At 41.3% G+C, this 17,888-nt stretch overlaps 1 protein-coding gene across 2 annotated transcripts in view; it reads right to left on the bottom strand.

Moving 5' to 3' along the window:
- The window catches only part of WASHC5 (WASH complex subunit 5), a 53,111-nt gene that overhangs the window by 26,652 nt on the left and 8,571 nt on the right, over positions 1–17,888 (bottom strand). For both annotated transcript variants that reach the window (XM_061438614.1, XM_061438615.1), the window contains 7 exons: positions 17,238–17,430; positions 14,372–14,524; positions 12,824–12,937; positions 10,499–10,670; positions 5,989–6,116; positions 4,353–4,482; positions 549–661 (listed from right to left, as the gene is read on the bottom strand). In XM_061438614.1, coding sequence (XP_061294598.1) covers positions 549–661; positions 4,353–4,482; positions 5,989–6,116; positions 10,499–10,670; positions 12,824–12,937; positions 14,372–14,524; positions 17,238–17,430 — 1,003 coding nt within the window. The remainder of the gene's footprint in view (positions 1–548; positions 662–4,352; positions 4,483–5,988; positions 6,117–10,498; positions 10,671–12,823; positions 12,938–14,371; positions 14,525–17,237; positions 17,431–17,888) is intronic.

Raw genomic sequence — 17,888 nt, 5'->3', positions numbered from 1 at the left:
GATGCTTTTGTTTATTTTCCTGGTTAAACATACAAGTTTTAAGAGTGTGGAGGTAAGATGCTCTTTTGAGAATCATTTTTCAGTAGATAAAAAACAAACTTTTCTTTTCCAGGAAAGAAAACACATTATTTTTAAGCATATGATCATTATACAACTATTTTTATTTTTGTGTATCTTTTTCTAGGTTTTCCCCCAAGGCATACATTTTTTACAAACCTAAAAATGGTGCATATAATGGGAATTTGCTTTTGCTTTTACCTCCTTATCATAGTTTTCCCAATGTCTCTATATTGTCTTCATGATTAGTTTTTTAAGATTACATGCATGTTTCTGCAAGTTGAAATATCATAAATTTCACTACCATTCTCTTTATTATTATCATTTAATTATTTTCCCAATTTTAGGGCACTGTATACAACAGTGAACATATTCACTTACACTGCTTTTACTTCTGATGAAACAGTCTCTTAAATATGTTTCCAGGACTGCTGTGTAGGTCAAAAGTATGGTTCACGATCCAAGAACTGTCATTTAAAGACTTTCCTTACCTCTTCCAAAGCCTGTATTAGCTGCACAGTTTTTCTGCCCGCAGCGGTAGAATCATCATAATTTAGTGATAATATTTGTTTTGAAATCTCTCTGAACCAAGCTTGAAGATTTTCTATTAGTATAGAAACAAGAAAAGACTACTGAAATCCCAGAACTGTAGCAGTGGCTATGACTTTAATCATCTTTCGCAAGTCCAGTTCTTACAAAGCTTTTACTATGTATCTATCAATTTTTCTCAGGAATTCTCCAAATTGTAACAACAAAAATGCCTGAGGCATGTGACCTAGTAAAAGTGATGAAACTTTGTACACAAAGAGTTTATAACACCTGGCAGAAAGGGTACATGTAAACTGATGTGTGCAAAGATGGCAGTCGGGGAGGGGAGGAGTCGGGGAGGAACTGCAGATTTTCACAGAGCTGGGACGGTGGGTGAGGGTCTGCAGGGGCAGAGCGGGGAGAGGGATTAACTGTCCCTAGATGAGGAGACGGATACAGCAGAAACTTTGGGGCGAAAGGGCAATGGCACACTTCAGAGGGCAAAGTGGGACCAACGTGTAAGAGAGTGACGTGTGAGCAGTGAGCTGTGGGGAGTCTGAATGGATTAGGGGGTGCCATCTGCACTCACAAACCAGTTGGCATTTCTAAAGGCAGAGATGGTGAGTACTGTTAACATGCTCTGAGACCCTCAGTGTATCAGGGAAGGGTTTAAGCTTCATTTCATCTTACCTTCACAAAAATCTATGGAGTGGAATTAAAAGCCGTTTCTCAGATAAGAATGCTGATACCTGGAGATACTAAGAGCCTCTGTGACTTAGTCACTTAATGGAGGAGCCAGGGTATGCAAACTGTTCAGAGTCAAAGCCTTTGCTCTTCTCACCTCACCAAGTTAAAAAAGCTAAAGTTTTTTTTGTGTGTCATCAATGGGATAATTTTACTTTAATAAAAGCACTTAAAAGCTTATAATCTAAGTTATTTTAAGAACTGATATCTGGGTTCCCTGGTTGCTCAGTGGTTAAGGATCCACCTGCCAATTCTAGAGATGTGGGTTTGACCCTTGATCCGGGAAGATCCCACATACTGAGCAGCTAAGCCCATACACCACAGCTACTAGAGAGTAGCCTCCACTCGCCAAACTGGAGAAAAGCCTGTGCAGCAACAAAGACCCAGCATAGTCAGAAATAAGCAAATAAAAGTATTAAAAAAAAAAAAGAATTGACATAGGGTGGGAGGGAGGTCACAGAGGGAGGGGATATAGGGACACATATAGCCGATTCACTTTGTTGTATAGCATAAACTAACACAACATTGTAAAGAAATTACAGTCTAATAAAAAAAAACTGACATGAAGAAAACTAGTTGCAATTTTAAACTTTTTTTTTTTTTTGTAGGACCAAAGGACAGCTATGCTATAGAAGAAAGTACAAAGAATTTGGAGTCTGAGGTGATGGTTGAGATCTAGGCTTTATACCTTTGTTACTTTTGGCTGGTGATTACTTTTTAAAGCTTTGGTCTCTGTATATACAAAATAAGGATAAAGATGCTTATCTCACAGGGTTGTAAGGATCAAACAAGAAATATTTGTGAAAGTACTTTCTAAGCTGAAATATGCTATACAGCCAGAAAAAATACAGTATATTGTTTTGAATGATCTTTGGAACAATGCTTATATTTGTAAGAACCTGCAGCCATGAAATTAAAAGACGCTTACTCCTTGGAAGGAAAGTTATGACCAACCTAGATAGCATATTCAAAAGCAGAGACATTACTTTGCCAACAAAGGTCCATCTAGTCAAGGCTATGGTTTTTCCAGTGGTCATGTATAGATGTGAGAGTTGGACTGTGAAGAAAGCTGAGCGCCGAAGAATTGATGCTTTTGAACTGTGGTGTTGGAGAAGACTCTTGAGAGTCCCTTGGACTGCAAGGAGATCCAGCCAGTCCATCCTAAAGATCAGTCCTGGGTGTTCTTTGGAAGGACTGATGCTAAAGCTGAAACTCCAATACTTTGGCTACCTCATGCGAAGAGTTGACTCATTGGAAAAGACTCTGATGCTGGGAGGGATTGGGGACAGGAGGAGAAGGGGACGCCAGAGGATGAGATGGCTGGATGGCATCACTGACTCAATGGACATGAGTTTGAGTGAACTCCGGGAGTTGGTGATGGACAGGGAGGCCTGGCGTGCTGCGATTCATGGAGTCGCAGAGTCGGACATGACTGAACTGAACTGAATTTAAAAAAGACTAGAATAGAGATAAATGTGCCTGATTTTAGACAACTTATCTGGTTAGATTGGTACCAGAGGTTCTTTGTTTTAAGATACAATATGGTGATCTGTGAAACCTGTTGCCAATATATATCATATCATCAAAAACTGGTCAACTTTTTTCAATAGGAGGGAATAACTTTCATGATCTTCTCAGAAGGCTACTTCTCCCAAGAAAATTAATAACCACTAACACAGATGAGATCCAAGAGTCTTGTGTTCCAATCCTGTTTGGTTTTCTTCACTGACACACCTGCCATCTAGTGGCACAAGAGGGGACCTGCAGACTGCTTTGAAACAACCCGTGCGTGTGTGAATTCAGTTACTGAATCTTCATGACCCCATGGACTGTAGCCTGCTAGGCTCCTCTGTCCATAAAGTTTTTCAGGGAAGAATACTGGAGTCAGTTGCCATTTCCTGCTCCTTGGGATCTTCCTGACCCGGGATCAAAGCCAGGTCTGCACTGCAGGCAGATTCTTTACTATCTGAGTTACCAGGGAAGCTTCAGTAGGAATAATAATATAATTTGGAAATATATTTTGGATCGACCATTCAGCATCAAATAAATCAACAAGAGCCAAATACAGTAATCCCAAGTTTATACTGACTATGAATAGCAGAGTTACATTTTTTAATAAAAATCTATACTATTAACCAATTCTACTGTATAATTAACTTTATCAGAAATAAATTTGACAGTTAAAACAAATATCAAGCCTCAGAAAAAATAGTTTAATTTGTCACCTTAAAACTCAGAATGGTTCTTTCAGGGGCAATTTGAAAGGATCCTACCTATACAAAAGTTTGAAGTGATACCACAATATTCCTATAGGTATAATTTCCTAAAAAAGCAAGATCAAAATTGTCAAAGTTAAACCTAAGCTGTGGCTATGTTGGGCTTCTCAGGTGGCACAATGGTAAAGAACCCACCTGCCAATGCAGGAGACAGGTTCAATCCCTGAGTCAGGAAGATCCCCTGGAGTAGGAAATGGCAACCCATTCCAGTATTCTTTCCTGGAAAATCCCATGGACCGAGGAGCCTGGCAGGCTACAGTCCCTGGGGCTGCAAAGACAGTCTGCAGGTCCCCTCTGTGCCACTAGATGGCAGGTGCGTCAGTGAAGAAGCAGCAAACAGGACTGGCACACAAGACTCCTAGGTATCATCTATTTAGTGGTATTAATATTCTTGGGAGAAGTATCCTTCTGAGAGGATGATGAAAGTTATTACCTCCCCCAATGCACATAAACTGACACACTAAAGGCACTAGCTTTGGATACTGTGGTGGTAGGTGGAGGATTATGACTTTAAGCCCCAATTTAGCCCCCAATTTCTTATTTCATATGTAAGAAACCTGAAGTTGAGAGAGCATATGAGATTTCCCAAGGGAGCACAAGGCTAGGGCAGCCAAAACTAAACTTCCAATCTTCATCAGCAATACCCCAGCACACAGTAACAACACAATAATGACTTTTTACTCTGCTGGTTTCTAATAAACTGTGTACACATTTCAAAAACACTGATGTTTCCTCTCCAGCAATTACCATTTTTCTCCACTCTGGTTAGGGGTTTGACTCCTGAAAAGACATCAGCAAGCTCCATCATCCGCTCTGAGCCCTCCTTCTTATGATGCTCCCATTTGGCTTGCTTTTCTGAAAGCATTTGCTTGAACATCTGTTGAAGAGACAGACGAGATTTACTGATTTTAAGAGAAAATCCAGCTTAGGCAGTTCACTAAGAAAGCCTGAGTCAAACCCAGTTTATTATAAAAATAGGTACCTAAAATCAACATCATTCTGATGCCATCTCTTAAGCATCACTACTTTATACAAACTGGGGGGTAAAAAAGCTACACCATCTCTCAGATGGTGGCTCTCAGACTAATTAAGGCAAAGTGAGTGTTGGTTCTGAATGAGCTTCAAGGTCTGCGGCTAGTTCCAGAGGCCATCTGATCCAAACTCCCAAAGTTTCTGTACAACCTGGACACCCCCAGGTGTCTGCCATTCTTATCATGCCCATGTGCTATGCTTAGTCACTCAGTCATGTCTAACTGTTTGCAATCCCATGGACTGTAGCCCATCAGGGCCCTCTGATTCTCCAGGTAAGAATACTTGAGTGCACTGCCATGCACTCCTCCAGGGGATCTTCATAATCCAGGGATCGAACCCAGGTCTCCTGTATTGCAGGCAGATTCTTTACCATCTGAGCCACCAAGGAAACCCAATTATGCCATGGAGCCTTTTTAAGGAGTAAAACCAGCACAGAATTTCCTTTTGTGAACTCAAATCCCTTAAAGTCCTTAGGTCAAGTTTGTTTAAATGCAAACTACCACCTTATTTAGGCCTTTCCACGACTTCACTTTCCCTTTTCACTTTCATGCATTGAAGAAGGAAATGGCTACTGACTCCAGTGTTCTTGCCTGGAGAATCCCAGGGACGGCAGAGCCTGGTGGGCTGCCGTCTATGGGGTCGCACAGAGTTGGACACGACTGAAGCGACTTAGCAGCAGCAGCAGCAATAGGTTTTCATGGCTTTTAAGATGAAGACGACTATCCTGCAACACCCAGCACAGGCTGGCTCCTGTCCACCTGTCAACCTCGCTTCCTAATACCTTTCTGTTGTATTCTCTCCCCTCCAGCCAGCTGATCTTTCAGGCCTGAACTGGCCAGGCTCTTCCCTACCTGAGAGGACTGAGAAGAGTCTGTCTTCCCTGTGCAATGGTCTCCATAATGCTCCCCATCTCTGTCTTAGCTAACTCTGGCAGGTCCCTTTCTCAGCATCTTTCAAAAGCTCCTGCTGCCCTTCTCAGGGAAGTCATGAAAGCTAGGACAGGATCCTTTCTTTTAGGTGGAGAACTATGTTCCTCTCCTTTAGAGCATACACCTCAGCTTTTATTTACATTTTCATTTGTGTAATTCTCTGTTTACTATCCACATTCCTCATTAGACCATAACCTCCAGAACTGGGGCATTTTTTCACCATCACTGTATCCCTAAATAACAGTAGAGACTAAATGCCTGTTAAATGTGTAATACCATCCTTTGAATATAAGAATGATCTCAGACAGCTAGAATCTTTAGCTTGAATCAAAGACACGGCTACAAAATCCTAATTTCTAAAAAAAAAAAAAAATTTAACCATTAAGAAAAGATTTTGGTGGTTACTTATTCAGTATTTTTACCTCTTTGAGTATAAACTCAAATTGTGCAGTATCCAACAGCAATTGAAAGAGGATCTTGGGATTGTACCTCAAGTCTGTTAGAATCTGGTCCTTGATTTGACGAAGGCGTTTGTTGTTTGGGTCACAGGCTAGACATAGGGAGAAAAGAGTTTCCAATTTACTAAATGTGTAGAAAATACCTATAATAAGTAAGATGGATTCCAAAATACTTTCATTTCCCTTATTTTAAGCATTTAAAAAGTAATAAGCAAAATGCGTACCAATGATGGATGGTAAAATAAATTATATTACATCTACGCTAGATGAAGTACAATTGAACTGCTAAATATAACATTGAATCTGACACAGAATGTCACCGTGATATACTGTTGAATGAAAAAAAGCAAAGTGAGAATAGGGTTTCCAAATTTTGTAAGTATCCTGTGGTTGGTTTGTTATCGACTGTCCATGGGTCAGTGCCTTTGGCACTAATGATAGGTTGAACTTTTTGGCACTATTTCCTAAGTAGGTAGCCTCCTTGTGTCCTGTCTGTTTGAAGTTGCTTTGTGTTGGGCACTGATCTCTGCCATTCAGCTATGGACAAGTGTGCAGAAAGGATTTAACACAGCAGGCCTGAGACCGCCATCTTCAAAAAGGCCTGTTTGCAAGGTTGGCTCTTGGCTGGCATTTGGGAATTTGGATTTTGGAAGGGTTCCCACTATTCTGAGAACTGATAAGAATGGTCCACCATGCTTTAACTCTTTGTAAAAACAATGTGCTTTATGATGTGTACCTGCTTTCCTTCCGGGAGTCTGGAATGCTGGTACCTGCCAGGTAGAGGCTGTCTTAATGAGCGCCCCCTGCCCCCAACAAAAACCATGGACACACAGTTTCTAATGGGCTCCCCTGGTTGACATTTTACACATGCTGTCATGACTCATTGCGAGGGGGACTAAATGGACCCTGTGTGACCCCACTTGGAGAGAACTCTTAAAAGCTGTGCCTCGTTTCCTCTAGACTTCACCCAGGCACCTCTGTCCTGTGCCGATTGTGCTATCTTTCTGCTGTTGCAAATCATGGCCATAAGTACATACGCTGGGCCTAGTAAAGCATGGAGCTTGGGATGTCCTTGGGGACCACTGACACAAGGGGAGCAGGGTCACCACACAAAGCTGTGGCACTTCCAAACCAGAAGAACCAGGCCTGACACCATCCTCATGCTCTTTGTAAAGGCATGACTGATGCTCAGAGCTTTCTGGATTATCCACCACCTAGACCTGGAGAGTGTATGGCTACTAGGCTAAGGTCACAAAATTAGGCAGTGATTGACCCAGGCATAAGTCACCAGATGTTTTGATTTCCTGGTCAGTGTATCAGTTGCCAAGATAAATCATTTCAAATAAAAAACATGTTAAAAAATATATAGAATAAAAAATAATGGTATTTGCTGAAACTGATTTATGGGGTCAATTATTTACATAAGAAAGAAAAAGAAAAAATAGAATAGGGCAAGATATTTACACGTAAAAGCTACTCAGACTGCAAATAAAGTCAAAATAAAAGTCTTTAAGACAATAAACATTGTCAGAAAGTTCATAGCCATGAAGGTACCAGGTCCCTCACAGTTGTTCTAGTATCACCGTGCTTTTCAGGCTTTCTGAGCCCTCCCACCAGCATCTCAGGATGTCCGGCATGTACAGAATGACCACGCTTTACAAGCACGTATCACAGGTGTTTTTGCTGCTTCAGTTATGGTGAAGCTTGAGCGAGGTTATTTTATATATTGATTTCCAAGTTACTCCATCAGGAAGAGACTCATGACAACCTGGAGAAGGGCTCAGTTTTCAGGGGAAACTGCAGAGTTCTGATTTACCAAGCATTCTCCAGAAGTCCCTAGGAAGAAATATATTGGAACTGATGACATTGATCACACAGAAAGCATTTTTCAGCTTCAGGTTTGCCTACCTTAAAAAACAAAAACAGAACAGGAAAAAAAAAAAAACAAAAACCAACCCAACCTGTAAGGAGTTCCATTTGTTTGTTTGTTTTTCCATTTGTTTTTATATTAATTCTAATTCAACACAAAATCTGAGATTAATTTCCTTTCATTTTTGGAAGGGAATATCACTGCGCATTAACAATTAGCTCCAGTGGGTTAACAGGAGGGAATATGAGAAATACGTCTTCCTTTCTGCACACCATGACCAAAACAGCATAAAAGCTAAAGAAGCAGTTACTTCTCCCACATATGACTCACAACCAGATAGGCAAATCATTTGTTTCTGGTAAATTCTGACCTTGTGCAATCAGATCAGATAATTGCCAGCTCAGAAATGGAAAACAGATGTGGCTGAAGATAAAAGTATAGAACTCTGGCAAGCTGAGCTGGTCCCTGGCAGGGGCACAAATCCAGGAGACCACTGGCTTCCAGAACACAGGCACGGCTATTAGGCACAGTCATCCAGAAGACAAAGAGGAGGCTGAGTCACTAGAAACCCACAGTTGGCTTTATGATGGGATAAAGTAAGGGCTTGAGTTGTTTACATGCTTCTGAATGTAAGATTTATGGTAAAGAAGATTATAAGCTGAGTCAATGTAGTAAAATTCTCAAATTAGGACTGGATTTTAAGTAAAACATAAACTTGACTACTTAAAGATTAGTCCATGAGATGATTAAAAACTTTGGCCCTGATATTCATGCTGTGATTAAACAGTAAATGGAGAGAGGTCTAGGCCAAGAAGCAAAATGATAAAAACAAAAATAAAACTGGAAAGCAGCATTCATGTGAAGGATTTAAGAAGCTGGTCATTTCTAGTGTGAAGAGGCAAGGCTGAGGAGAAACTCCCCATGTTTTCAAAGAGCCGAAGGATGAGGAAGTCCACCTGCTAGTCTCACTGCTGACCACTCACAGGAAGCAGAGACAGGTGGCAGCTAGAGGCAGTGTCAAGGGCATCTTGCCCAGAGGGGTTGGGAGACGGATCTACCGTGTTACCCAGGGAGGATGCAGGATTATCTGGTGTGGATAGTTTTGTTTTTTTTTTTGAGAGACAATCTCACCTGAAAAAAACCAGGAGATATTGAAAGTAGGACTCGGGTAGATGCTCTACAAAAATCTGTTGTGTGAAAAATAAAAACGAGAGCCTTGGCTTTCTAGGACTGCTGAATGACATCACTCTTAGGCGAAGGAGTGTGCAACTCCGGATGAGGGAACTCATTAGTAATTAATATTGATCAAGCATTTATTAATACTAAGTATAAGGAACTGTGTCGGCCCTGAATAAGCTCAGGTGTTGGTCCAACCCAAGTAGGACCGGTAAACCAGCGGTTTCAAAGTCGTGGGCCTAAGGACTCTGTGGAAGTGTTTTACATGATCCATGGAACTCCCTTGACAGACAAAAGGGTATCAAACAGGGCTAACCATGACCCAGAAAAAGTTAAAATCTCATCTATCTTAATTAAGCACCCTGATCTAGCCAGTTCCTCAGCAAAGTGGGCCCGCATTTTTCTGCCCTTCCTTCTGTCCTTTCTTTGGTCATTTCTCCAGTCTAGAATTTTTTCTGCTTTTTACTGTTAAATCGTACCAAGGGCTGGTCAGCTCCTGCCTTCCGTGAAGAGCCTTCCTCCACTCTTCTACCCCAAGCAATGTTTCTCTCCTGTTCTGGACTCTGGACTCAAATGCCACCGTCTGTTTTACACATCTGGCTCTTAGGTGCTGGCCTGGCCCTTGTATCTGCTTCTTATTGCTGCTGTAACAAATTACCACAAATTTAGTGGCTTAACATGATACAAATTTATTCTCTTATAGTCCAGAGGTGAGAAATCTGACTGGCCTTCACCGGGCTAAAATCAAGGCATCAGGGGGACTGTGTGCTTTCTGGAGGCTCCATGGGGGAAACTGTTTCCTGGTCTTTTTCAGAATCTAGAAGCTGCCTGTACTCCTTGGCTTGTAGCCCTTTCCATCTTGAAAGCCAGCAGGGACCTTCTGAGTCTCTTTCATGATGCCACCTGTCTAGTTCTGACTCTTCTGCTTCCCTCTTCCCAATTTAAGGATACTTGTAATTATGCTGGGCCCACTGGGATAATCTCTTTACTTGAAGGTCAGCTGATTATAGAAACATCAATTCCATCTGCAACTTGAATCTACTTTGCCCTGTAATATAACATGCCCGCAGGGTCCAGGGACTTGGCCATGGACATCTTTGGAAGGATGAGGTGGGAAGGCTTTATTCTACCTGTATCCACAGCTAAACTTTTTCATGGGTAGACATCTGATCTTCCCAGTCTGACCAGTGACGAGCTCCTCGAACCTGGGAGGTAGGTGTCCTCATACTCATAAACACCTAACAGGACTTGGCACAAGGGCTGTTCAGGTGGGCCACTGCTTTGACCAAATTGACACAAAAGTGACCATTTTACAAAAGCAACTTGATTCTCATTCAAGAGCTAAACCACTTGGCATCACGCGGCAGATCAGGGTTTGGCACGCCTATATACCAAGCGACACACATGGTCACGCCTTTTGTGTGTTACCAGAGTCCGCTGTATGAAGCATCAGCCATCGGATGGCGACGTTGCCATCCCTCAGGCAGTTGAGAAGCCTCGGGATGTTGTCCAGAACCAGCTCCTCCCTCAAGTAACCTTCTTTCAGGAACTGCTGCACTTGTGCGTGCACCCTTTCGCTGACAGTAGCGTATCTGCTTGCCTGCGAAAAGGAAAAGAAAACTTGAATAACATTTCAAAGAAAGAATCACCTTGAAAGTGAATTATATTCAAATGAATCCCTGGATAAATAATAATATTTCTATATGAGACAAATAACATACAGGCTCCAAAATCACTGCAGATGGTGACTGCAGCCATGAAATTAAAAGGCACTTGCTCCTTGGAAGAAAAGCTATGACCAACCTAGACAGTGTATTAAAAAGCAGAGACATCATTTTGCCAACAAAGGTCTGTCTAGTTAAAGCTATGGTTTTTCCAGTAGTCATATATGGATGTGAGAGTTGGACCATAAAGAAGGCTGAGCGCCAAAGAATTGATACTTCTGAACTGTGGTATTGGAGAAGACCCTTGAGAGTCCCGTGGACAGCAAGGAGATCAAACCAATCAATCCTACAGGAAATCAATCCTGAATATTCATTCGAAGGACTGATGCTGAAAATGAAGCTCCAATACTTTAACCACCTGATGCAAAGAGCTGACTCATTAGAAAAGACCCTGATGCTGGGAAAGATTGAAAGCAAGAGAAGGGCATGACAAAGGACGAGATGATTGGATGGCATCACTGACTCAATGGACATGAGTCTGAGCAAGCTCTGGTGATAGTGAAGGACAGGGAAGCCTGGTGTGCTGCAGTCCATGGGGTCACAAAGAGTTGGACACGACTGAGCGACTGAACAACAACAACAAAGGCAAGTGGTTTATTGAACATCTGGGGTTTCTTTCTTCTTTATTTTTTCAAAATTTGTTTTTATTTGGCTGCACTGGGTCTTATTTATGGCATGCTCTGGTGTGGGGCAAGCAGGACCTAATTCCAAGACCAGACCTCCGATATTGGGAGCCACCAGGACCACCAGGAAAGTCCCTACTGGACATTTTTGAAAAAAGCCCTGGACTTAGAATTGAGAGGCAAACATCTAGAAATACTGGTGTGACTTTGGATTTAACCTCTGAGTATTGGCTTCTTCAAATGTAAACTGGAAAACTGGAGCATTTTTTTCTTGGCATTGCTTCTCTTAACTTGGATGTAAAGAGACACAAAGGCACTAGCTAAATTGCTTGTTCTACCTATTATTATTGACAAAGGAGTTAGAGCAGAGCAGAAACACTCAAAAGATGAATCTGTACACACAAGAGCTTAATGAAATACACCTCAGCGCATCAAAATTGACTGGCCTTATGTGGAAATCTGGTCACTCTGCTTTCCTAAAGCAAGAGTTGAATGGCAAACACCATCAACCTAGTCAGGTTAGTTTAAAATAAGCACAAGATGCGTCATTAGAAGCCTCTTAAGAAATCGCAATGTCACGGGTGAGAAGATGTGATTTTGGAAAGGATTTTTAGTCATGAAAAATTAATGCTCTGAGGCCGGAAAGCATGGAAGCACCACTTTCTCTAATATATTTCTGGGAAATATGCCAAAATTGAAATTATTTTGTGCATTATTTATGGAATTCGATTTGTCTGAATAAAACATGCTGAAGTTCCTTGAGTCAGTGTCATTCTACCCACACTTGGAAACTCAAAAACTCAGACAGCGAGGTTGAGGAAGACCATCACTGTTGAGAAGTATCAAGTATGTGCCCCAAGAAAAAGATTTTGATTCTTCTGTTTACTTAGGTATTTCCTTCTGCCTTGGTTCTCATCAGAGAGACAGAATGTAGCCATTTCAAATTTAAGGAGATAACTGTCTTTATTTTGGTCTTGGTGCTTCACACACCAGAATGATGAGTGTAAATTACAGTGAAAGGGTTGACTGTCTACGTCCAGTTACCATGTTCAACACTCAATCCTACTGATGAAAACATTAAAATTCTAGCTTCTCAGGAAGGGAGCTCCGTCCACGAGGACAGTCTTTAAGAAGAGTAAATGTAGTCACCTGGGGCCAAATGTCACAGTAGTCACCTCAGGGTGTTGAATTTTCCTTAGAAGCCAACTCCCATTTATACAGCTCATAAAGTTAAAAATCTATAATTATCTGTTACTTCAATGTTCAAAATTCCGCTTTCATTAATCATTGCACTAAAATGTCTATGCAGGCATCTTCCAAATCGCTTGGGAAATCTACTTAGCTCATTTCCCACCCCATTACATCAAGCATGTAGTTGAGAACCCTCCTGATTAATCAGAACCTACCTGTTCTCTGACATTTGAAAGGTCCAGGGTGTTGTTTAAAGCAGTTTTTGCAGCTTTGTAAGGTTCCCAAGCATCTGCTAGATTAACCGTGATCCCCATGTAAATACTAATTACCTGAAAGAGGAGACCTTTATTCAGTATTTGTTAAACACCTACTCATTCCAAGGCAAGGGGCTGGGAAAATACAAAGTTATAGGAGACATCACCCACTCTTTCAAGTTTAAATGCCATTCCAGTGAAAAACCAAGACTTTTCAAATATACAGGGAAGTGATTTTACTTCTGAGTGCTTGGAAACAAGAGTGACTATTACATGCCGCTATTCATGGAAAAACAACGAAAACAAGGTTTTCTTTTCCAACTGCTGGTTTGTAAGATTCCTAGATGAAGAAAAATGAAAAGGGAGGGAAAAGCAGAGACTCTGACCAGAGTAGTGGTTTTCCCAATTATTTTCATCTCACCTTTATACTCTCATTAAACTAAACTTGTCTCAGAAATTTTTGTGAGAAGAGTGGCATTATGTTTCACATTTCTTTTAAAAATTATATACAACCCCTCTTTATCTCTATTAATATTTTTCTTTAAAATTCTTTGCAGTATAGTATTAATCTTTTTGGCTTTTTATGGGCATATTTTTAAAAATTGCTTTATTTTCAGTGTGCCAGGGTGTCTTATCAGGAATGTATCTTGTAAATATCATGTAATTGGACTTTGACCTTCTTTAATGCTAAAAGTGTTTCTCAGTATAGTATCACAGTCAGAACTTCTTTGTTAAAACTTAGGCAAATGAAGCCAGACTCTCTCAAAAGTTTTCCTCTTGGCTACTCATCTCCCAGCTCATGGGTATGATTCATTTGTGGACAGGAAGCATCATCTTCTAATTGTAGGCTGTTCTTCTCGACAGTAAAGCTCCTCAGTCAGGTCCCTCATTACAGACAGCCTGTGGCTCAATAGTTGGTAAGGAGTGAAATAAAATCTGGGCCCTGAAAATGTGATCCAACTCACTATGCTTTGTTCAAACCTCTATGTGCAAAGAAAATGTTTCATACATATTAAGTACACTGTCAGTTTTAAACTTTTAAGAATTAACATTTTTAAGCCAAATATGTTTAAAAAGTTATAAGCTCATCCCTACAGTAACGTCAACCTTAAGGGCCCACATTAGCTTACAGATGAAACTTATAAAAGCGCAATCCCTATTCACAAAGTGACATTAGATAAATTCTGCTGGTTTAGATTTGTAAGACAAATGCTTACGTAACTTAGTTGCACTCTCAGTGGCTAAAGCAAGATCCATTTTAACACATGGTTGTTCTACCTTGAGAGTATTCATTTAAGAAAAAAAACACAAATAGGTGCTTCAGGAAATTTTACTGATTCATTCCTTCATGCTATGATTTGTGATATTCTCAGCATACTTAAAGTAATTTTACTTAAGGGAGTTTATGTCTCATTATTTCAACATTAGGTTTATAGGCAAAAGGATAGAAAAAAATCAGTTTTCCAACAAGTTTATTATAGAGAATAAAAGACTAACAGCAATACTTGCCCAATTGTCTGGAAAGTATTTGTCCACTATCTCTCTCATTTTTGCTTGATGGGTATGAAGAATGGAAGGTTCAAAGTAGAGAATCACATACAGCATGGCAGCCTGATTCGCCAGAGCTGTGCTGCGATGTTCTGGCAATGGGTACGCTGAGACCTGCAAGGCAGAGACCAGACCCAGGAGAGACAGATATTAGTGACAGCTGAATTTACATGTGCCAAGTAAATGACCAGTTCTAAGATACATGAACCTCTCAAAAGTCCATCTCTTTGAGGATCCTGGGCACTGGAAGCAATTCTCAGATTATGGCGCCAGTCACTAGGACCTTCTTCCCATCTCTAGCCTCACGACGGTCTCTTGACTGTCCCTGACTTTGCTGCAATTCTAACTCTTTTCCCTTAAAAAAAAAAAAAAAAAAAATCCTATATCTCTTACTGTCCAATTTCGTGTCTCTTCCATCACAGAGAAACTCTTATAGAGCTGACCGATTCCACACTCACTGGTGCTATCTTTTACGTTCTGTTTATTCTTCAGCTCATTGGCATTTGACCTCCACCATCACCTCAATGGGGTTAAAGACCCTGATGCTGGGAAAGACTGAAGACGAAAGGAGAAGGGGGCGGCAGAGGATGAAATGGTTAGATGCCATCACTGACTCAATGGACATGAAATGTGAGCGAATGCCGGGAGACAGCAGAGGACAGAGGACCCTGCTGAGCCAGTCCATGGGGTCACAAAGAGTCGGACATGACTTAGTGACTGAACAACACCTATCACTTCAGTGGAATTTCCTCAGGTCACACATAGCCTCACAGTCATCCATTTCAATGACCTCTTTCTAGCACTCTCACTTAAATTTCCTGAGGACTGAAATTCTCTCCTCCTCTGGTTTCCCAGACACCAGTCTCTCTTCTCAGACTGCTTTGCTGGGTGTTCTCCCTGCCTGTGAAATGCTGCTGAGTCCCAGGGCTCCATTGCCTCAAGCATTAGGAATCTTTGGCTCCACATAGTATACATCACCTTGAGGACCAGGAGAAAGGGAGGCAGTTATTAAGGATAGATACAGCAATGTCCCATGGAATCTGGAGGGAGGAATGTGGTCAGGTTTCAGGAAGGGCCTGGAGCTGTGAACCAGAAAGCCTTCATTATTTCTCCCCGGAATGTGATGCTCAACTGTTTCTTCAGACTATTGTCCATATGGCAGACTGATGTGGCCCCAAACTCCAAGTTTTGCATGCTGTGGGTAAATCCGCGTCCCAAAATCGTTTTTCAGGCCCAATTCCATATTACCTGGAGACAGAGAATCTGATCTCTCTTGGGTCAAGTGACCTGCCCTGGTCCAATCAGCCCGGCACAGGGGAGGTGCAGGGCAGGGAGAGGGGTGGATTCACAGCACAACTACAGCTCAATCCCTGTGTTAATAAAGGTCACAGGGCAGGGAGAGAATCGAAATACGCTGCCTTGAAACACTGACAAAACGGACCACCCAGGAGGCAGAAGGGTTAACAGAAGGGTTAATGACAGATAGTTGAAGAAACAGCATGGGCTTTGAAGTCATACAGGCTGGAATTCAAATTATGGTTCTGCTACCTACTTATGTGACCTTGTGAAAATTATTTAAGCTCTCTAAGCCTTATTTTTCTCCACAGCAACATAAGGATAATGCTCTTTTGCAAGATTATTATGAACAACAAAGAAAATCGTATATGGAAAAAACCTATGATTCTGGCTCATACTGAATTCTCAATGCTATGCTATGCTAAGTCACTTCAGTCGTGTCTGACTCTGTGCGACCCCATAGACGGCAGCCCACCAGGCTCCCCGTCCCCGGGATTCTCCAGGCATGAACACTGGAGTGGGTTGCCATTTCCTTCTCCAATGCATGAAAGTGAAAAGTGAAAGTGAAGTCACTCAGTCATGTCCGACTCTTAGCGACCCCATGGATTGCAGCCTAACAGGCTCCTCCGTCCATGGGAAGATGGCATCAAATATTATGGAGACCTGGCATCTGCAGGTAGCTCCTGATTTGAGCTGTCTTAAAAAAAAACAAACTAACTAAAAACTCTTTATGTACACTTAACATATTCATACAAAAAACTAGCAGTCTACCTAAGAACTGTATAGAACAGGTGGGCTCTGTAATAGACGGTATCCAGTCATTACAGGTCCAACTCTTTACTCTCTCTAGTAAAAGAGGAAACAAATATATGAAATTGCGTTTTCTTCAGGAAAAAGAAGTCAAATGGTAACTTTCTGTGGTATTCTCTTAGATCCATGAACAACACACACACCTGAGAGGAAAGTGAGACCTTTCAACCCTGCTCATGCCCCTTCCTTTACCGGGGTGGCCCAAACACCCCTGAGTCATCTGCTGCAATCTTGCTGCCTGTTAACATGCTTCGTGGCACTCTGTGCTTCCCCTAAGATAATCCCCATCTTGCTTTACTCTAATTCCTTTGTCTGCCTTCTTTCCTCAGCTACAAGCTCATTATGAGTAGGAACCAGGGCCTGCCTTCATCAGCCGTGGATCCCCATTATTGAACGCATGACAGCCACAGAGGGCACACTAGGCAATCATTTCTGAACTGACACCTAAAACAATGCATCTTCTCTCCAAATATTGTTCAGAACTCATTTCCTTCTTGAAATCTCTATTCCAAGAGATATTAATCTCTTAATCCCAAAATAATATTCCTCTTTTCTATACAATTCCAAAGCACAGCCCAGAGGTTTTAAAAGGTTTCTTGCTGTTTTTACTCTTCTGAGCAAGAAGGAAAGAAATAATTGAGGAGGAAGGTAAAATCTATAAGATTTTTAAACTATACTTTTAAGCTATAAAGATAGGTTTAATAATAGATTAAATCCCTACCTGGTTGTAAATATCATCAGATCTCAGCCGACCAATAACCATGCTGATGAAGGTCTCGTTGATAGGCACCCTCTGGAAGTAACTCTCAGGATAGTTGGGTGGTCTTTTGGCCCCTGGTTGGCTGGAATAACCTGTACTTCGAAGCAGCTTACAAATATCATCCATATTCGAATCAGCAGAAGATCGGGCAGCACTGAGCCATGTTCACAATGGGAAATAAAGGGCCAAACAAACCGCATATATTACAAATAAGAAGTCCAGCAAAGCAGAATTTCAGTATAAATTGACTTTATATAGTTTTAGGTATGAGTGGATCAATTTATATCCTTAAGATTCAAAACTATGTTTTCAAAAAGCCTGTAATATAGCAAACTTTTAAGATGGGTTCTTGTACGTATGTACAGTTTTATGTAAAGGTCCACGACCCCTTTCCCAAGGGGCAGGATTTGTTTTGGAAGACAGCATTTCTCAAATATAAGAAAGTAACATGATACATACATTATAAATAATACTGCAGCAGGGTGGCAGATGGCATCCCATGATCAAGACACATTGATGTTTCTACAGTAAAATCTATGAACATTCACACAAATGAGATAAAGAAAGACAGTCCATAGCCTCATATAGGTGCGGATCAGGTTCTGACTCCAA

This window comes from Bos javanicus, chromosome 14, assembly GCF_032452875.1.
Source record: "Bos javanicus breed banteng chromosome 14, ARS-OSU_banteng_1.0, whole genome shotgun sequence".
In the NCBI taxonomy this organism is placed as follows: domain Eukaryota; kingdom Metazoa; phylum Chordata; class Mammalia; order Artiodactyla; family Bovidae; genus Bos; species Bos javanicus.
Note: the sequence above shows the minus strand (reverse complement) of the source record. Positions and strands in the feature narration are given on the sequence as shown.